This window comes from Ostrinia furnacalis, unplaced genomic scaffold (genome assembly GCF_004193835.3).
Source record: "Ostrinia furnacalis isolate ACB-3 unplaced genomic scaffold, ASM419383v2 OfSCF1607, whole genome shotgun sequence".
NCBI lineage: Eukaryota > Metazoa > Arthropoda > Insecta > Lepidoptera > Crambidae > Ostrinia > Ostrinia furnacalis.
In genome coordinates, this window is record NW_021131846.1 from 247,187 (window position 1) to 269,339 (window position 22,153).

A 22,153-nucleotide genomic window follows, 5' to 3' on the forward strand; every position below is an offset into this window, starting at 1 on the left:
AGAAGTCAGCAATTCTGCGAACCTCCTTAGATTACAAAGAGAAATAATGTTGAGATCTCTGACATGAACGACAAGACAATCTTTACAAGGGTCGGAGATAATATTGCTTAGGGGTTATAGAACTGTAAAAGGAGTTAGGGGAAATCCAACGGTGGATTAGTGGGGATAATAAACTTAACCATGGTGAGCTAGCATCAAGGGTGACAATTATTACCTAACTATGCTCTACTTACATCGGCTGTACCGATTAGACTTCACTCAAGGCACTGTATTTAGAAAATATATGTACTGACGACAAGCACGCCGCTATTACCATAACTGACTCCGTGATGGTTGGACACGAACCTGCAACAAAGATATTTTTTTAGATTTATTATTTACTCAAGTCTTTGAGCCTAAGACCCGGTTTCCACCAAGGGAGACGAGGAGTGGAATTGATGAAATCTGAGTGGTCATTCAACACACTTCTTTGTTTCACTCCGCTCTGCTTCGCTTTGGTGTAAGACGGGTCTTAAGTATGATCCCTACTGCATCGTATAATACCATGAGAAAAATCGTATTAGCTCATGCAAAAAAAGTACGAAATACGAGCCAACCGAATACCAGTTACCTATACTATACCAGTAAGAACCTATACCAGTTATCCACCAACCAATATGTTTGTTCACGGCTCCTCTTGGTGGCTTCACTCTAGTTTGAGAGGAAACAAGTTTCATCTCCACATCATCATTATCATCATCATCATCATTTCAGCCATAGGACGTCCACTGCTGAACATAGACCTCCCCCAATGATTTCCACATCGCCCGGTTGAAAGTGGCCTACATCTATGCACCTTCCTGCTACTTTTATGAAATCGTCGGTTCACCTTATGGGTGGACGTCTCACGCTGCGTTTCACGTTATACGTTACCTCTATTTCACCTCGTACCTACAACTTGACTTTGTTGTAAATTTGCTTTACCATAATATGCCGGAAAATTTTAACCACGATGCTTAACGGCCTTCAGTTATGTTTATGGCTCCCTTTGGAGTGCCTTCTTGATGCTGTGATACCTCAATCTGCTTCGAGGCCTGGTCAGGATTCCTAATCCTCATCCTCTCTATTGAATAAACCAATACGTTAACAAAAACAAAATAAAAAGCAACAAAAAACATAAATTACGCACCCCACCGACTACAAACTTTTTGTCGGCCAATAGTTTAGTCCGACTGTAAATCAATATGAACATGACCGTTTTGTCATAACAAATTGGAAACCGTCCAAACCATCTGCCGACTAAACTGTAGTCTGCGAGGAATCTGAAGATAATTTGCACTCACCAGAAGCAGTGAACATAGACAGATGGGGTGATCTAGCCACCACCAGGCTAGCGTTGGTGGACCTTATATAGGGGGGCCATGTTGGCTGCATGGCGTCGCATCGGATCGCTATGGACCCCCTGGTGGTGTTCACTCTGAGGCGGAGGTACCGCCAGGTGCTTCGGAGACCCCACTCATCCGGCGCTGACACGCGGGTGTAGTTAATCGACCATGGCTCCACCTGTGGGAACGTTAGATTCGAGTATTGATATTCTTAACGCACTCATTTGACCGAAATTACATCTTAAATCACAAATGTGTATAGTAGGTACTTCACGCTCACTATTATTTGTGGATATATTTAGACACACATTGCTGTTAATGTCCTTAATAAATTATTAATTAATCTGTCTCTTCGTCTTATAGCAGAATCTCTTTTCATCGCATCGTACATTAGGGAGATCTGTAAAATTTGGCCTCTAGTTGCTTAAGGTAAATTAAAGAGGGTCGGGCTCATAATAATGATTATATCCTACTTTTATGTTACCGATGATTAATAATTACGACTGTATGTGGCGAAAACCACGCCATAATACAATCTAATCCTCACTTCACACACAAACGTAGCTACTAACTCAAGATGCATAAATAACCCTCATAAAATGTCCCCGGACCCCTCACCACATGAATAATATAACGATCACCAACACTTCCCTATTCTAAATCACACACAGAGCATTTTTCCGCTGGCCAAGGCCTGCATCCAAGATGGAGACAAACATTTCGTTAGAAGTTCAAATTTCATCTACAAGTATTTCGATGTGAACCCTGTTAAGCATTCACCAATGTTTGTGTAGTCGAAAGCGATGCGTGAAAAGGAATATTTTCATTTACAGCCGCTTTGCGACGTGTGACTTTTGTATTCGTAAGTAAACTGTAGCAACTTGGCTCTTTTGCTACTGATGTATTTACGCACTGAGGGTGGAGTATCTGACTATTTCAGCAACAGAAAAATGGGTTCAAATGTCAACCCTAACTTGTGACTGCTTCTATTTGTTCGCTTAGCTACTATAGCACACTTGTGGATGCAGTGACACACCCATTATAATTATGATTATCATTTTCATCTTTTCATCATGTCCACTGCTAAAAATAAACCTCCTCCAATGATTTCCCGATCAGCCTGGTTGGTAGCGTAAAAGTAAGAACTTTTATGAAGTATATCCACCTTTTAGGTGGACGTCCTATTCTCTTTTTCCCGGTGTATAGCCTATACAGTTGCATATCTATATTAGTAGGGAAAGCCATAGAAAATTCTCACCTTCTCTTGCTTCCCATCGATGTACCACACGATATTCGCGGGCGGCATGGCCGGGACTGTGGTGCAGTTCATAATCACGTCTTCACCAAACTGCACGCTGCTAGGCACGCCTGATATGACTGGATCTTCTTTGAGGATCACTGTTGAGAAAAAAACCATTAGTAACTAATGCTGATCATTTATTAATTCCAAACTGTAAAAATAAAAACAAGACAAGAAATGTTTGCATGCATTAGGAGGATACCAAAATCACCTCGGAATAGCTGCAGTACAATAAGCTATCAGGACACTATGCGTTTTGTACAGAAAATGCACTTCGGTATCTATATTTTGTTACAAAACGGACAGTTTTGATCAGTATTTTGGCACATATGAACTTCAAAAACACCGACCTGGGCTTAATATGGTGTTGTTGTAAGAGTGAGCACACCACTAATGAACAGTTCTTGAAAAACAGTTTAGTCAAGAGATGACAAAATGATACAAAAGAACCATAAACTCACCAGCCACAGTCAGATTCTTCGTCTGCTTCACGACAGCGAACCTCGGGCCTTCCGTGGAGACCTCGCAGGTGAAGGATATCCTGGTGTTGTACGTCTTCGGCAGGACGACGGTGATGGCGCAGCTGTGCAGGTTGCAGGAGCCCTTGGTTACCTCGCCCAGGGTCGTGTTAAAGGTACGGGTCGGGGGCTATGGGACAAAAAATTTGGTTCAATATAAGTAACTTTTAAAATAATAGGACAGGACTGATAACACAGTTTACTGACTACATAAAAGTACAGGTACATTGAAATGGACTGCCAAAGGAGTTTACTCCTTCCACAATTCTAACTAAAGGGAAGGGAAAAGTTCTTGAGTAGTAATCACAAACTTACTATGGGCCGCATAAGAAGGCTCAAGGTCACCCGAAGGGCGATGGAGCATGTTATGCTAGGAGTTTCCCTACGTGATGAATCAAAAATGAAAAGATCCACAGGAAAACCAAAGTAACTGACATAGCCCCCAAAATTGCCAAACTTAAGTGGCAGTAGCCGGGGCACGTAGCTCGTGAGCTGATGGCCGCTGGGGCAGAAAAGTGACCACGAGCCGAAAGGCATAGCGTGGGCAGGCCACCCTCTAGGTGGACCGACGATCTATGAGGAGGAAGGTGACGGGAAGTGCCTCGACGCGGACCATTCGTTGTGGATTTCCTTGGGGGAACTTTTCATCCAGCTGGACGTCTTTTGGCTGCAATGGGATAGAATAACGAATCAACTCACATTCTGCTCAGGCGTGAACCGGAATATCTCATGGTTCCCGCGGTACCACTTGACGGAGTGCAGCGCGGGGTCGTCTCTCTCGCTCACGTAGTGGCAGACGAGGCGCGCCTCCTTCTGTGGATCGCCGTATCGAGGCACGTCCAGTGACGTGATGTTGTGAGCTGTTGCTATCACTGTGAACAAAGGGATGGTTATAGGAGACTATAATGTAGTTTGATCCTGCCATTTAGACTGCGAAGAAATAGTACAATAACAATTAAACGCATCATGTGCTATTGTGTGTGCTTACGATGAGTATGTACGTTAGGTGTGCTAGCGAGTGCGTCAATAAATCTATGAAGATTTTCAGATCACACCTAACGTAAACTCATAGTAAGCACACAGATGTGCCGTTGTATAGTCAGGCCTGGCTCACTCCGCGCGGTACATCCGATAATTACCTACAGCGAAGCGCCCCGCCGCGGCGGGTATTATATCAATCGAGTGTCACGCGCGCGCTCGTCAGGACGCTGGCGCGTGGCGTGCGTTGTAGTAGTATGATTATTATTCTATGATCGAAGTATTATTTAAAAATGGACATAAAGAGAAAGAAATATTGTGCGGCGTTCGGGTGTTTAAACGAAAAGTAATCTACCGGATTTATCTTTTTTTTTTTTTCGCTTTCCAAAGATGCTGAAAGGTATGTTGGCCATGTAGGTAATCAATAATTCTTAGGATAGTATAGGAACCTAACCTACTATGAAGGATTTCCATAATGAATGCATACTTACCTACATACGTACCTCATTACAAATAAGTAGATTAATTATTTTTTCACTAGACAGCAACCCTAACAGCGTAAGAAGAGTTCAGAGGCACGCGATAGAAAGAGACAAAACTTGTAGGTGAATAAAATTGTAGGTACGTAGTGCTGTGCGAGCTGAATTCCACTGTATCGCGTCGTAGCAAGACTCGCATTTATTTAAATCGTCTTGCGGAGTAATCCTTCTGTACCTGTACTATTACTTATTCTGTGGTATAGTATACAACTATTAGGAATAAAACTAAAATATTAGTTTATCCTATTCCCACGGTCTACCTCACCACCACAACTTGTAGGAAGCCAGTTAAGTCTCCATTGCAAGAAGTTGACTCTGCTTAGTTCACCAGAGACAAACATGGCCTATTCCTACGCTGGCGTGATGGCCATAAACAAGCTCTTATTACATCCACAGGTAGAATGGTCCTTTTTTACTCTGCCGGAACCACATGGCTAGCAATATTTTTCTGACTTACTATTTATAATTTAAAATTTCCCAACTATTTCCCAAACCAATTCGATTCGACCCGAACTCTGTGTTTGGCAACTTTTTAATCAGAACTTCGCGCAAAAACAAACTAGTTTATAGTTGCCATTAATATGCAGTTACGGATTGCATATTGTTACCGTTAGCAACTGTTGTAACGGGCGAAATGTTGCATAACGATTTGCGGACTCGTGGTAATTTATATTTGGGAAGTAGGCAAAAACAGGTGAGCATAAATACTGTATTGTTTGCTCGTTTTTGTAAAATCCACAGTGATTGTTTTTACTGCGTGTTCTATGGTTTTGAACCCCGCCGCTTGCTGTGGTGAGCTCAATCGTAACAAAATCATATTTATATATTTTTCACAACGAATTTAAAAATGATGAAATTACTTTGAGACAAATTGACAATAACCCGTTTATATAGGTAAATAAGAAATTAATAAAACTGTATATAAAATACCTACTTACATTATTACTCAAAGTTAATGAAATTCGTATACCTCCTACGCAAAATTCACAAGGACATATTTCAATGTTATGAAAACAAAAATACTTACATTTAAACCTACATTAAACTAATTAAAAACAGCATCTTTTCCTCTGTAATCGGGCAAAAGGCTCCGCTATACAAAAATAAAATGAAAAGAATAATTGCACGAAGTAAAGTCAAAAAATTCCTTTCATCGCTACTCAAATACGTTTTAAACGTAGCGTCACACAAGGAGCTAACTTTTGTCCGTCGTTTTTCACTTTAATATACTGTTATAGAGTGAAGTTTGAACTTCTAAAAGGGAATTTCTTTTTACAGCCAAAGCGGTTTACGAGCATTTTGTCCGAAGTAACACAGTAGGATAAGGTAACAGTAAGTTTATTCTATGTATTATTAGAGGTCGGTAGATCTATTCTCATAAATAAAACACTGGATACTTAACTTTCACATTATATTGCCTTATTTTAGATACAATTCATCACTTAGCACAAAAGCGCGCGGAGTCGTCTCCGCGCGTCCCTCTATTCTGACGTTTGATTCTCGTGTGACATTGACAATACGTCAATGTCACTATGACAGCAGCTCATTGGGTATAACGATACCGCTATTTTAACGTTTTATATTTTTCACAATTAACAGTATTTATTACTCAGTCAGTACCTAAGGTATGGGAGCGGCATGGAAGAGTCACCAAGACTCTTCCCTGACTCTTCTTAGACCAAGACGGTAAAGCGTCAGCAAGACTTCAGATTTATATGCCCTGTCACGTCATAATAATGTCAATGTCACCCTCCCCGTGCCGCTCCCATGCCTCAGACACTGACATAGTTAAGCGCTAGACGCTAAAAACCAATTAATTATTAAAAAGTTGAAGTACCTATTCCTACAATGTTCCTGGATGGTTCAAGTTCAGTCTTTTGCCACTAACTACATTTTGTATCTGACGATCTGGCGAAGGTCGCGGGAGGTGCCTGGATGCGAGCGGCGCAGGACCGGTCTTTGTGGAAATCCTTGGGGGAGGCCTTTGTCCAGTAGTGGATGTCTTTCGGCTGAAACGAACGAACGAACGAACATTTTGTATAGAAGAGGACTTACTGCTTTACAACACTGTTGTAATACTACCTTACGTTACGTGCCAATACGGTTTTTAATAGGACATGCTGTGGAAATTCACTTTATCACGCCCTTCCGCACTTTAGCGCCTATTTTATGGTATTAAAATTTTGATTATGAGCCGTAAAGAGCGCCTTTGATAGGGCGTTTTCATGAAGGTAATTTGAAACTTTTTTTCTATAATGATTGAGTAATTGATTTTGATTTTGACCAATTTGATAAAGGACACGGTGTAGATGTGTCTCGGAAACAATTCAATATTAATTAATTGCTTTTTTCCTAGAATAAGGCTGGGTTGCTATCACCATCTTACTTTAACTTTGACAAACGTCTTAAATCTGTCAAAAATCTACAAAAAGCGCCGGTTATCGTCATAGTTACCGTTAAAGTTAGGTGGTGCAACTCAGCCTAAGATTTGTAGCTTTCGCTTTTTATTACAAATAGGTAGGTATTTTTTTTTACAAAATGTTATTAATTGTGTAAATATATTTTTTCACCTTTTATGTGCCCTAGCAGTCATTGTAACTGATGAATTTTCCCCTTTATTTTTCCTTTCATTGTCTTAATAAGATATCTATCTGGACAGGGTTATTTTCTAGCCTTATTTACTTATTTACAGTCAAAAGTATCTATCTAATCTTTGTTACAGCACAAACGAACCAAATTTAAACACGTGGGTGTTACCTAAGTTCAAATCTGCTTAAGTTTCAACCTTCTAGTTCCATCAGCGCCGAAATGCAGTCTCTCACATCGGAGCCAAACCTTGCTTTCTTAAGCCGTTGTAATAAGTACTAGTTTGGAACAAATTTTGCAGAATCCATGTACCATAACTGACAGTAATTCATAGTGCCAACACAAGCATCGCCAGCGCCGGGATCTTCTAAGAACAACAGTGGCTCCGAACTTAGTTTTAGTTTAACGATGTGGCTTCGTTTTGGCGAAGATTACTGTAATGCTTTCGAACAAGAACTATTTAACACGCGTAGTGGATTTATAAAGTGTAGTTCAGTTTATGATTTTAAGCTTTCGCGTTTCATTAGAGCCCGCAGACCAAAATCTACATGTTCAGGCTTTTAATCAGTATGAACCCGTAAGTATGAAAGTAGATACGCACATAAGGTAGGGATAGGCCGATTTGGAATTGGCTACTTATTCCTCATAAAATAATGAACCAATGGGCGTTGGTCCGATTGAGCCAAGTCAGCTATACAGGGTGTTAGGTAAATGGGTATATGAGCCGACACTAGCCCATGTTAACATGGTCATATAAATGGTATGGTGAAGTCAGAAAATTGATATCTTCATTTTAATTTTCATACAAATCGGATTTTATACCCATTTACCTAACACCTGTATATGTATAGTAAGAAACGAGCATGTGATATGCATTCTAGCAAATAATCGATACAGTAAAAAAGGAAACTCTCAAGGAGAAAAAGGAACTTGAGTATGGATGCCGCCGTCGCCACTCGTAAATATTCGATGCGATATAAGTTCTAAACTGAGTGCAATCATCATTATCATCATCATCATCTCAGCCATAGGACGTCCACTGCTGAACATTGGCCTCCCCCAATGCTTTCCATGTTGAGTGCAATATAGCCACAATAATTTTAACATAATGTTTTCTATATTTCGAACGAACGAACGAATGTTTTCTATATTTTTATGTTTATTCTACCAGTTTCCTCCTACGGCTTTGCCCGCGTTGTTATCTATTTGTTTATCGCACGTTTCACGGTAACACTTTCCCCTCAAGTTATTTTTAAGGTTCTTACTTCTCCGAAATTCAATCCATCTCTATGACGAAATTCGTCGTATATTCGTCGTTATGAAATGTGGAGAGACATGAGAACTTTGGGGCTGATTGAGAATGCTTTATCAATTGTAAATAACTTGAAAAAATCGAACTGCCTAAGGCGGGAATTGAACCCAGGACCTTCCGCTTGCCGGGCGACTGCTCTTTCAACTGAGCTACTTAGACACTGCATGAACCCGTCGAAATTTTCAAGTGTAATACGCTGTTACGGCCAGATTTTTCAAATTAGTTTGAAATGTAACTCTTAACGCTAAAAACAAAAAATAACCATGTCGATACCTCTGGGCTCAAAGGTCGTAAAGGACAAAATACCGAAAATGAGTTATTTATACAGTTTTACTCAGAATTTCATTCTCTATCGATCTGTATATTTAGTTTGTCGAAAATCCCAAAAAAAGTGCCTTTACGACCCATCATTTTTGATAAGCTAAACAGAATTCATCGTGAAAATTGGGATGTAAATAACATTTGATTTTTTAGTACTGTTACTATGGTAGTAAAGAACAAGTAAACACACATTTTTGGGCGTATAACCTAACATTTCATACCAAAGTCTAAATAATTTGTCCTTTACGCCCTTAGATTATCTAAACAAATATTTTAAAAATCTACAAAGAGAGGATATTAAAATAACTGAAAAGGTAAATTTATTAGATGTTTCTTATTGTATTTAAGTATGTGCGTTTGGAACAAACGAAAGAAATAAAAAATCATCAAAAATATGTACTAAAACTATTTTAGAGTGTAACATTTATGTGATTTGTACATATAAAATGATGACATCTACCCACATCGGGTAAAGTAATGTTGCTTTTTATTATTTCTCATATTTGAAGAAACTAGGTATTTGTCAGGGAAAAAGATAATTTTAAAAGATGATTTAAGAAAATGAAAACATGCTATAAAATAACGTATTACCTAATTAAGGTAGGATAGTCATCATAAAAATTGAAAAAATGAAAAAGTCACATTTGTTAAGTATATTATGAAAAAAAAAAGTCACCTTACTGTAGTACCTCAACGGCCGGTTCACGCATGTCTCCGTTTTACTGTTTCGTTTTATCGTGTACGTTTTTTTTCGTCAAGTACAATAACATAAAACGGAACAGTAAAACGGAGACATGTGTGAACCGGCCGTAAGGTGTCATTATTTTGTATGCACATTGCACAAATCATAAAAATGCTACATTTTACAATTGTTTTTAATGATTTCCTAGTAATTTTGACTAACGCCCTCGGTCAAAACCACTTTTGAGTTTTGACTGTAATAATTATAATAAATAAGTATAGTTTCTAAAGTTATTTGGATCAGCTAACAAAATATAACTAGCAGGAAAAATATTTACACAACATGGGAAACATAGTGTCAGTTGAGACTTCAATCTACTAAAAAGCGTGAATGCACTTTTTTTCGAAGTTATATTTTTATACTACAAAATAATTGGCTTTTAAAAACGGTATTATGTAGGAGTAAAGTAAGTGGATGTACTCTACTGGAATGAAAAACTTCCTACTTGTAATCTTACTTACTTAACCTTTCTACTTTTGTACCAAGTACAATAACATAATTTCTAGCTACCATGAATAATAATGTTTAATCTATTTAGAATTTAGAATAACTAGTTTGGTTTTCCTTTGTCCTTAATAATTCTATCCTATCTGCATTATCATAAGGTCTACTGGTTCACAGACTGCCCTATGGAATTAAGTCCGCCATTTGTAGTTTTTCGAAAAATTAATAATGATGAAATAAATAAATAAAATCAAATTGGTTTCGGCTTTTCGTAAAAAGTAGACATTTAAGAAGTTTTATTTAAAAGCGTCATAATATTTATTTTCTAAATTCGCTCTTATATCGGAAATGGTATCTTCCAGTTCGAAGATATCAAAACTTCTGCTTAAATAGTTTCTAAAATTGTGTGCATTAAATTATTAAGCTACGAAAAATCATTTTATTTCATTAAAAACAAACATAATTCATTTAAATATGTGTAGAAATGGTATATTACATATCAAATACCATAAAACATTAAATATTTAAGGTAAATTATCAATTTATCCTTGCATAATACCTTACCTGGATGTTCCGTTTACGACCTATGAAAACCTATAAAACTATGTAAATTGTCATTTATTACCTTGGTTTTGTAGTTTTGTAAAATAAAAATAGACTTACGTCCTGAGCAACTTGCCTAGGACGAATATTTGAGGGGCGTAAAGGTCTTTTTAATGTAATTTTAAGGGCGTAAAGGAAATCTATCTCAGTAAATACAGCTCTAGTCCAATTTTTCAATACCTCTTCGGAAAATGCTGTGAATTCTAAGCACTTTCTTCTTAGGTCATATTTTAATAGCTCGAAAAACAAAAAAGTTACTGTCGAATAAAAAAATAAAAAATCGTTTTTTTGCTTCTCCTGAAAAGTCGTACTTTGTCCTTTACGACCTTTGAGCCCAGAGGTATCGATGTAATGCTTTATCCGCTAAGTAAATAGTGCCTCAATTTCAGAAAAGCCAGCAATTGGAAGAAAAGGTACATGCAGATGTAAATACCTTTTGCTATTTTAATGCGAATTGTAGACCAAAAGCCAAGCATGTTGACTAAAAACTATACCTAAACACTTCTGGGAAACTGCTTTAGCTTTGCTAGCAAAGGTTACATTTTGATTTTGATTTTGACTTTGACTTTGAAAGCCATCTTAGAGCTCTTGGTCTGCAACCCACTAATATTTTTTTGCAAAACCTTCCTAATTCAAGGCGTGTGCTCTAATAATATAGCTCGATCTTTGTCAAATACTATCTGCAAAGTAAACCTGCCCCTTCAGGGTATATGGAACAACCCCTCTTTTATTTTTATTCCAACCCCCCATACGAGCAGTGATAAAAGCAGAAACTTCGCGACGAGTAAAAAAGTTAAACTTTACGATCCAACGGGCGAGGAAGGGTTAATAAAAATAGTGTGTTGAAAAGTGTCCTTTTTGAATAGCATGAATTTCTACAGAATTCTCCATAAAAGAAGGAAAATATATCGCCGTACCTTTTAGGGTGATTACGGTATTGATTACGGTATCAGAAAGTTCTCATATGTCAAGAAAATTCAAGTTAAATAAAATTACGCGGCCTTGCTTCTGAACAAATATTGAAAGAGAGGCTAACAAAAGTGACTGTATTTTTTGGTCTTGAGCTGCTTGGTCTCGGCCATAACCCATGTTATTGTTCGAAAGCAGTGATAGGGTGTTTATGGGACGTGAATATAACTGATTTGCACGACATGCTTGGAACAATGAATTTTAAGTTAAGATTTCACAGATACTTCATAAACTCGATAACCCATGTTTTTGTTAGGAAATAGTCAGCACGCGTGGACAGGATAGGCTTTTAAAAACGCATTTTAAGAGCCTGGATGCGGGCAGCGCAGGACCGTTCATTGAGGAAAACCTTGGGGGAGGCCTTTGTCCAGCAGTGGACGTCATTTGGCTGAAACGAACGAACGAATCCACTTGAATCTTAAACTGAAGGCGCAACTCTTAAATGCAACGATTCATTTCGTGGCTCCCACGCTACATAAACATCAACATCCAATTTATTTGTATTTATTTACGCTACAGAGCGAGGTTCCTCTCAACCCAGGAACTTTGCATCAAGTGGGCAAACTCACGGCTTTACATTAAAAGTATGAAATAAATATTTTAAAAGGAAAGCACTGGCTTGAGGTCTCGATTTTATTTACTATCGCGAGTGTTAAAAACGATGGAGTGGACTGTATGTAGAGATAGGCCTGCCGGTGATGATCTTATGCAAGAAGTAAGGTAACACTCCAAAACAGGGCCAAAACAGTATATTGCTCAAGACATTAACACTAGAACACAAGCGCGGAGAAAAAGCAACTTCAAAATCTAAAACAATATTAAAAAAAGTAAAAAACCATAAACAATTATTAAAAGAGGATTGCTGGCCAAACTGCCAGCAACAGCGAGTATAAATCGATATTCGATGGCTCCTACGTATAAATGCGAAACTGTCGCTTACGCCTTTTTCCAATTATTTAACCCTCCGTGTACGAGGTGACTAAAAGTTACGTCCCGTACCAGGTGGGGTATGACACACCCCAATATACAAAGTGATAAAATTTTCATTCAACATTTTTTTAGGTGGAATTTAATATTTAATATTGATTATTTACGTATGCTAATTAGGTTTAAGAAATGCTCTGAGCTGAAAATATGTATTATAACATTTTTATCATAAAAAAACAAAAATACACAATTTCCGTTATTCTTGTAATTTAGGAATCAGTTTCCCATGTATAATTTTTAATTAGTGCCTTTAATTATGACAACCGTTTTTATTTAACAAAGTACAAGTATTTACTTACAATTTAAAAGTAAATTAAAAACTGGAAGGGTATAAATTTGTTTTGATCATCGGTTTTCAATTTACCACAATTTTGATGAAAGAAAATGAGTATGCTCAATTCATAAAATGGGAGCGTAACAATGTAATTTATTTATAAAATATGTTATTCCATTTCAGTAGCCCATAAATTGTATCACCAAGTATAAATTGTAGCCCATAAGTGTATGTTCACATACATCTTCGGATCTCAGTACTAAACTTCCAGATTCGCACTAAAAGTCATCTCATTTGACTAAAAGTGCTTGAAAATTTCAGATACCNNNNATTTTTAGCGTTAAGAGTCGCATCTCAAACTAATTTGAAAATTATAAATAACTTGAAAAAATCGAACTGCCTAAGGCATCGTGGGTTCAATTCCCGCCTTAGGCAGTTCGATTTTTCAAGTAATTTATAATTTTTAAAAATATGACACATTATGTTAAAAGACCTAACTAAATCTCGAGCACAGTATATGGGCGTATTTGCGTTAAAACGTAATAACGATACATTAAACAACTTTTTCTAACTGATTTATTATTGATATAGCACATGATAACAATTAAAATAATTACATGCATAAATAAAGAGAGTAATCGCTTAAAATATTATATTTATGTTGTCATTTAAGTCTCTTTACGTTGAACAATATACATGAAATTATAGAAATGTGACGACGTAAAAGGGCAATGCGTAAAATCTCAAAATATATAAGAAAAATATAAAAATTGATAACAGCAGTAGCAAGAGCATTACATGTTAAGGCTAAATGTGAAATTTCATTAAATTCGTTTTAGTAGGTCAGAAGATATGACCCAAAAATATGGTTCTGGCCACTAAAATGGCTCTCCTGTAAAATTTACTTTTTTCACTTACGCCAAGGTTTGATATTAATAAAGATTCTTTAACTTTCAAGAGATGAAGGAGACTGAATAGGTACTCGTAATATTTCTAACTCTCTTCCGACAACTAAAACTCCTGCATACTTACTTACTTACTTACTTACTTGTATAGGTATACAGCCATTAATATAACCCAGTCAAAGAACCTTCGGATATTAATTCAGTCAAAGAATCTGAAATGAAACCCGCAACGATTTCATAAAAGGAAAAAAATAAAATGTATCAATAGAAGTATAGACTTACATTTATAGGAAAACTAACAGGCGGGCAATAAATAAACAAGACATGTTTGCCTTCGGAATATCAAAAACACAAGCAAGCCACGAAGAAAGACAACATTATAGGTACCATTAGGATTTTAATTTGTAATTACTTTTTTTTTATTTATTGTAATAGCATAACAAAACAAATTATTCAATTTTTAGCGTTAAGAGTCGCATCTCAAACTAATTTGAAACGCTGGCCGTAACAGCGTACTTATTACACTTGAAAATTTCGACGGGTTCATCAGATGGAAAAGCAGTCGCCCGGCAAGCGGAAGATCGTGGCTTCATTTCCCGCCTTAGGCAGTTCGATTTTTTCAAGTTATTTATAATTTTCAAAATAGCATAATAAGTAAACCTGTGTGCACAATAAGTTAAAAAACAAAATGATCCCACATGATATTTTTTTAAAGTATGATGTGAGAAAATATCGAACACTGAGATACGAAAGAAACCTACTAAACTTACTACCAAACCGTCTTAGATTACCTTAGCTTATAAGCTCCACAAATCATTGGCTTCAATCAGACTTCTTTTCTAGTCCCTTCAATTTCCCTCCCGGACTTTAAATAGAATCAGAGGTTCCGTACCATCCTTTGGAATCTTATTTTCTGTCCACAGAAAAAAGTTCAGCTGCATTGGTGTCGAGGTCGGACTGGCCGAATCGAGATCCAAGGAACTCAGGTTCAAACCCCGCCGCTGTATTATTGTGTGAAACCCTCTCGTTACACAAGTATAAATTAGCTTAACTCGAGGGGTTAACTGGACTATAAGTGATTTTGACAGATTGTTGACGTTTGTCAATGTTAAAGAAAGATATAAATCAACCTAAATCTGTCAATCAAGGGTATTTTGCAAAATATAACTTAGTAAAAAATCAAAGTATTTTATTGCATTTTGTAGGATTCCCTTTTATTGTTGACCTTGTTTGCTTGCTTCGTTGTTACCTACATTTATAATTCTGGGTCACCGTGAATCTATGTATTTTTGTTTGAGATCAAACTCATTATTGAATCGACTTACAACTCGAATAATAAAACGTCACTCTTATAAACGAATTGTTATTTTCTAGGATCAAAGACTTTTCATAAAACTTCTTTATACCATAACATGTGACAAACCAGGTTTGACTTGGCAGACAGACGTAAGACCCGGTTTCTACCAAAGCGAAGCGGAGCGGAGAAGAGCGAAGAAATGTTTTGAACAACCAATCAGTGTGCCTACCATGAGTTTACGTTAGGTGAGCTCGCTAGCGAATACGTCAAAAAATTCTATGAAGATTTTATTTCTTGAAGTTCATTTGTCCATCATAATTATCGAGAACGAATCACTGAGGGTTTCTTAAGAAATAAGGAACCCTAAAAGCAATGTCTAGTCTTCGAAATCCCTGGACTCACTGTCCGGAAAATAATCAAGAGGTTTTAAATCACGAGTCGATGTCGCCCTTTTGTGGACTGTTGAAACGCAATAAATAATTCCGAAACCCTTTTCCCATGAATGGTATGGGATAGATCCCTTTTCACTTTGAATTTTTGAGGTAATTTATTAGATTCGACCATTAAACATTGAAGGTTTTGCAAAGTGTTTGTATTATGTCGAGTGGTAATCTTTATTTAACTAATAAGTATCCTTGTAAATAAAAGATGTAAGCTGAATATTTTGTGGACATTTTTAAGGAGGATTTTGCGAAACTCCACCCCTGAGGGGGTAAAACGGGATCCACGCGTACGAAGTGGCGGGGGGCCGCTAGTATAAGTATAAATAAAGGTCCGAATATTATATTTAACTGGTCCTGGTTTACCTAGGAATATTTAGTAATTAGGACATCACAAATAGCTGGTAGGATTTATATTCAACTAGTTACTAATTAGGTACTGCTCATGTTATAGTTAGTCCCCGAGGGAAACATATTTTCATGTAAGTATATCTTTCCCGACACATTTTGAGACAAATCATAACGTATACAGAACCACGGTAAAAGGATGTTTGACATGTAAACAAGATTAATTATGAAACTGCCTCAGGAGGGTCTCGAATCCACGATCTTCGCTTACTGTAATACTTATTCAAAATCGTTATTACGCTACTAACTTTTAAAATTTTTTGATTAAACCTTGGTGTCACGACTTACGTTATGTTGCTGATAGAAGCGGAGTGTGTCAAGTCGAAGACAGAAAGAAGGCATAGGGGAAGGTGGAGGGGAATAGCTACCAGCATCTCTGCAGTTAAGAGGTAAGATAGCCAGTGCCTTTGTGGTTGAGAATTCCTTTGGCCTGATCAACACTTTTTATCACGTGAGATGAGGACCAAGAGCTTCCACGTTGTGGATAAAGAAAAGTTAGTTTCAGCCAAATGACGTCCACTGCTAGACAAAGGCATCCCCCAAGGATTTCCATAACAACCGGATACAGGACCGACCTATTTCCCGCGACCTTCATCAGATCGCCGGTCCGAATAAAAAGTATAAATACCTACATAAACTTTGTTTTCTTTCAGTCAACTGAAGCCTAAATCATGATTCTTTTAGACCTGACATTCTTAGGTTTTCTGCTAGTTACTGTACTTAGTTATCGCCATTGTAATACTGTTTGTACAAGATCAAACGTTCGCATTTACATTACGTGAAATAAGTCAAAGAATACTCCGAAACATTTCTTTTTGTTTCGCCTTGACGTATTTTTTATTTCCATAATTTTCTCGCTTATTGTATAAAACGTGGAATAGCGAATGTGGTTGATTTAGGACGGAGTTATAACATACAAAGTTTTGCCTGCGGCTTCGCTTGCATGGAATTTGATGAGTCTTTACGACCAAAAAATCCTATTTAATTTGCATAACAACAATGTTTACAGTATTGTGTTTCGGCTGTTGGAGGTAAGGTAGCCAATTCCTCCGAGGTTATGGAAGCTCGCTTCCATTCTCGGCCTGATCATCACTTTAGATCAGGTTAGTTGCAGGCCAAGAGCTTATTTGTTGTGGATCAAAAATGCATAAACTGAGCTATGATCGACTGACTTTATGTCAGAGTAAAAAAGAATTAGGTACTTCATGATCGTTAGTACAACCGACGACGGTAGCAGAAAAAAATAATATTGAAGAACAAGATTGTCGTCCACTAGCCCCTTAGAAAAGGGTAATGAGGAGAATTATTCAAAGTCTAATTGAATTAACGTTATAAATACAAAACAAACTTTTCACCCAACTAACAAATAAATTCAGATCTCATAACAACTTTGAATGCATTAAAAAAGTTTCGCCGCAAAAACTGAAGGAATGCTCCGTGCATTCCAGACACTAGATTTGGAATCCAGAACATGGGCTCCAGTTTCCAAATTCTGGAACTTGTGGAATTAATTTTCCAGATGCATGTTTGCCTTTAACCGGCGCGCGAGTTTTACAAGGTTCTTTATTAAGACTTGCTTGTTCTGAATGGGATGTGACATTTCCGAACAAGTTATAACTAGTTTTAACTAGTGTAATACTCGTACGTGACATAGTTCCGAAGTTCTGAGTTGCAATGGAATGGAATCTTTATTCCATTTTGTGGAATTCGTAACGGCGTGAAGTTTGCAATTGTGTTCATTTAAATGTTTATGCCTTCATTTGGCCTCATTTTTTAGACATATAAGTAGTCTCGTGTGTGCCAAAAGCAACCACTAGTTAAGCTTAAAATTATGCTAGTATGTAGTTTTATGTTTTAGATGCAGATGTGAATCTTTTAAACAATATAAGTATGTATTAACTCACCCATGGTGAATATTTTTTTAACTTTGTATCGACAATCCGACACGAAAGATACGATAGTATGATATTTTGAACTTACTATACTCAACATCAAATAAATCGCACCTTCCGCGACGCGAACTTTAACGATTTTCTTCTGACACAATCATGGTGCCCCAACAATATTGGTGTTATTTGAAAGCTCAATAAATATCCTTAAAGAAAAACACATTTAATTTCTTAATAAATGATTAACATATACCATAAATGTGACTTGGATAGCGATTAATCCCAACTTAACAGTTTTATAGCCATAAAAGTTGGCTCTCGCGTAACTACCTATTTTTTGAAGAAGTGACTCTGGATCCTTCTAAAGACACATTTTTGGGGTCAAAATCTTTCCTTTACTGAAATGAAGGTTAGAACTAGGCTTTTAAATGGTGCCAATATTGGTGGGAAGTGGGGATGCATACGTTTGAAAATGCTTGTCGCGGGAGGTGCGATTTATTTGATGAGTGTAGTTCCAATGTTATATTAATATACCTAAAAGTGCGTAAAATAAGAAAGAGGATTATACCTATGTCAATAAAATAACAATGTTTCCCTGTGATACCTAATGTCTTGTATACCTCATTATTCTTCTCTTACTTATTACAACATATTAATTTCAATTTTCCATTTAAATTTTCTAGACAATAATCATCTTAGCCACCTACGCTCTGAGCTCTCTCAAATACCTTTTTAAGTAACATTATGTCAACGAAAATAATTATATAGAGTGGCCTTAAATAAAATAAAGTAGTTTAATATAATCGAGAAACCGTAATAACTAAAAAGAGGGTATTTCAGAGCGACTGAAAAGGACCTTTGAGGGTGAGTAGAGTTGTAAACAATATCGATAGAAAGCTATGTTTTTTTTGTATGGTGCATCAAAATCATACAAAAAAGAGCATCAAGACAATAGGGATGTTTCCTGGGTCAAAAAGCAAGAGTTTTAATTAGTCCGTCAGTTAACTTATCAAAAAATACTCTACGCGTATTTTTCACTTTTTCAAACTAATGAAAATTTAAAGAGATAAAGCGCGCCAAAGTTCATAGGAAGAGGCCCGTGACGTCAATGCTTGCATAAAAGTGCCGCACGTTGTGACGTCGTGCGGAACTTCAACGCACCATAACTATGTAATTATTTGTTAGATTGACAAATAAAAATATGTGTCCAATATTTTTTGATATTAAACATGACGGACTAAAATATTTTTTTAGGAAACTAGCCTATTACAAGGTTATGACAAAATCGTCATAGTGTTCATTAACAAAAGGGGCTTTTATTAGGACGAAGAAAAACTTAACAACAAAAAAACAAACTTGCAATATTAGATCCAAGATTTTGCCAGTTGGATTCCTATGTAGGACACAATATAGTATAATATTGTTTTATTTATTACGATGCGACAAGAGAGGTCTTAATACATATTTGAAAGGGCATCGTTATGTTGAAAGTTGTACACTTTTATATTTACGAGTATCGATACATTAATAGGTACTGACATCCCTTAGTGTACGTTCCCAGTTTTTAAAACATTTTATACTTAATTCTTGGTTTACTTAGTTCCGTTGGAGATAATAGGGCAGTTTTCGTTTCAATAGTTAATAATAAACCGGTCGAGAATGTCTAATGGTATTAAGTACGCCTTATGTACAGTCACGGAATGAAAAGGTTCGTCAGTTTTCAAATTGATTCCTTCAACGAATCGCGAGCACATATTACCTTTTGAAACTATGTTATGTTACAGAATAATCTCGAGTTAGAGAAAACAATCTTTAACTGTTCGTCAGTAAAGTTCAAAATTATTCAGATCAAAGTTGTTTGACGATTTATCTTGACAAGATTATTATGATTGATAAACTAAAACCTTCTTGTTGGTTTAACCTACCATTATTATTTCTATTAAATTAAAAAAAAACTACATTTTGTAACATTGCATGGGATAGAAAATTAAACAAGCAAAACCTTATTCGTTAGCAAACGTCATATTGATTTAAATGTTAGCACAGCACTGTTTCTTGCACTGTTATGTTGGCAGGTTTGACTCTTACAGTACCTAGTGCAAGCGAAAACCGACACTAAGGTGACGAACCTTTTCATTCCGCGACTGTACACCCAAAGTAGCAAAAAAGTTCGCAGTGCATCTTTGTTAATTGTGTTGACAACTTTTTGGCAACTTTGCGTTTCACGAACTATATATTTGACGCTGACTATACCATAATTACCGATTTTGTCCAGTTATATTTACTTATATTATGTGAAACAAAAGCTCAATCAATGAAAGATAAAAAAGATTCTTGAACTTTATCTATCACAAATTAAGCTCAAATCAATACAATTCGTAACGACGAGAGCGGTAGTCAAGTTTGCCCCGTCATCTGACGTCGCCCCATTTATTGTGCCAAATAAGCCATAATAGAATGAGAGAAATATTCCATTGATAAAGAGATTTGGTATACAAAATATGAATGCTATAAGATCGTACAATTATTTTTATTTATTTCTGAATGGATTGTAGACTTTTAGGGCGAAATGTCTATGAACTCCATCCTGTGGAACACATATTATGAAAGTATTATGGGATAAAAATGGGTAAATTCTGTACTAATGGATTACAATAAAAAAATGCAAGTTTATAGCCATAGATAAAAGTTAAAATGGATAACAACTGACCTGAGGTGGAATTGTGTAAATCGTAATCATTATTTTGACAGTTCATAACGTACGATAAAGTCAGTTAAACAAAGCGTTTGACAGAATAATCGTCCGTTATGAACTGTCAAATGATAATGATTGCTTTACACAATCCCACCTCAGACATTGCTAAAGGTAATTTATGTAGTTTGACCATTTTCTCTACGGACCGATCAAGAAATTAGCTGGCTGTAGCTGGATAACACGACAGTGTTGTGTTAACCAATATGAGCAGAGAAGCTATAGCGTTCTTTCGGCAAAAATTTTATACATTATAATTACTGAAAAACTTCCTCATCAACCTTGATGAAGTAGTAGAAAAAATAACCTTGGCATACTATTTTGCGCAACGTGGTTTATCTTTAGCACGCACAAGCTTTCAAACTATGTTGTACATCCAAACTGCGCAGATTCCGGGTCCTTTATCAAACGGCGACACCTAGCGACTGTAACCTGAAGTTTTCAACGGAGTGTGAACCGTGAATCCGGTAACTAAACGACCGTTCTACACCGTTAAAGCCCAAGCAACGATAACAGATGTAACGGGAAATGGTTCAGTAGGAAAAAACGTGTACTAAGGTAATCTTTGATTTATCATTTCAGCCACAGGACGTCAGAACATAGGCCTACCCCAATGACTTCCACATCGCACGGTTAGTAGCGACCTGCATCCAGCGCCTTCCTGCTACCTTTATCAGGTCGTCGGTCCACCTTGTGGGTGGACGTCCCACGCTGCGTTTTCCGGTACGCGGCCTCCATTCCAGAACCTTGCTGCCCCATCGGCCGTCAGTTCTGCGTACTATGTGCCCTGCCCACTGCCACTTCAGCTTGCTAATCCGTCGTGGCCTCTCACTATAGGCCTTATACAGAAGCTCAAAGTTGCACAGCGTGCTATGGAGAGGGCTATGATCGGTGTTTCTTTACGAGATCGAATCAGAAATGAGGAGATCCGTAAACGAACTAAAGTCGCTGACATCTTTGATTAAAAAAGCATTTTATTTTTCGAGGGCAAATTCACACAGATTTCAGAATCACGTTACTTATGATAACATAATAATATGTGACAGCAATATTCTTATGGATATGTCGCAGCCAACTAGCCGTTCAATTAACAGCCTAGCCTCTTTATTAAACAGCGTTTAACTAGTATAGCGGCCTGAATTAAATTCAGCCGTAGCGCTTGTTACAACATTTAATAAACTGGCTGACTCTAATTTCGATACAACTGAAACCAAATTGATTAGTTGAGGGTGTTTACTTTATGAAACACAATGTTAAAACACAAACTGAACATGAAATTACAAAATACTCGTAAATATTGAAACCACTGTTGTTTTGATAAACACTTAGGCTGAGTTGAATCACCTAACTTTAACCGTAACTATAATGAAACCGGTGCTTTTTGTATGGAGTTTGACAGATTTTTGACGTTTGTTAAATCTAAAGGACGATAGAGCAACCCATACTTAAGCTACTGACTGTACCTCCACTGTAACGGAAACGTTACGCCAACGCAACGATACGATAACGGTAATCACGACACGGT

General features: G+C 36.9%; 1 protein-coding gene across 1 annotated transcript; it reads right to left on the reverse strand.

Moving 5' to 3' along the window:
• Nucleotides 1-269: 269 nt before the first annotated feature.
• Nucleotides 270-5,040, reverse strand: LOC114353104 (uncharacterized). The gene is made up of 7 exons (XM_028304937.1): nt 4,960-5,040; nt 3,882-4,082; nt 3,126-3,312; nt 2,623-2,762; nt 1,323-1,542; nt 964-1,102; nt 270-345 (listed from the first exon to the last, which is right to left on the reverse strand). The coding sequence occupies exons 1-6, from the start codon at nt 5,038-5,040 to the stop codon at nt 996-998; spliced, it is 936 nt and encodes a 311-aa protein (XP_028160738.1). The 3' UTR covers nt 270-345; nt 964-995.
• Nucleotides 5,041-22,153: the final 17,113 nt, after the last annotated feature.

What these genes read in the sequence shown, in the direction of transcription:
- LOC114353104 (XM_028304937.1), bottom strand. Translation starts at nt 5,040, where the DNA reads ATGTTTGTCTCTGGTGAACTAAGCAGAGTCAACTTCTTGCAATGGAGA. An exon ending in GGTTCACGCCTGAGCAGAAT is followed by an intron (nt 3,313 to 3,881) that starts GTGAGTTGATTC and finishes TTTGTCCCATAG; the next exon opens with CCCCCGACCCGTACCTTTAA. An exon ending in GTCTATGTTCACTGCTTCTG is followed by an intron (nt 1,103 to 1,322) that starts GTGAGTGCAAAT and finishes TTTATTCAATAG; the next exon opens with AGAGGATGAGGATTAGGAAT.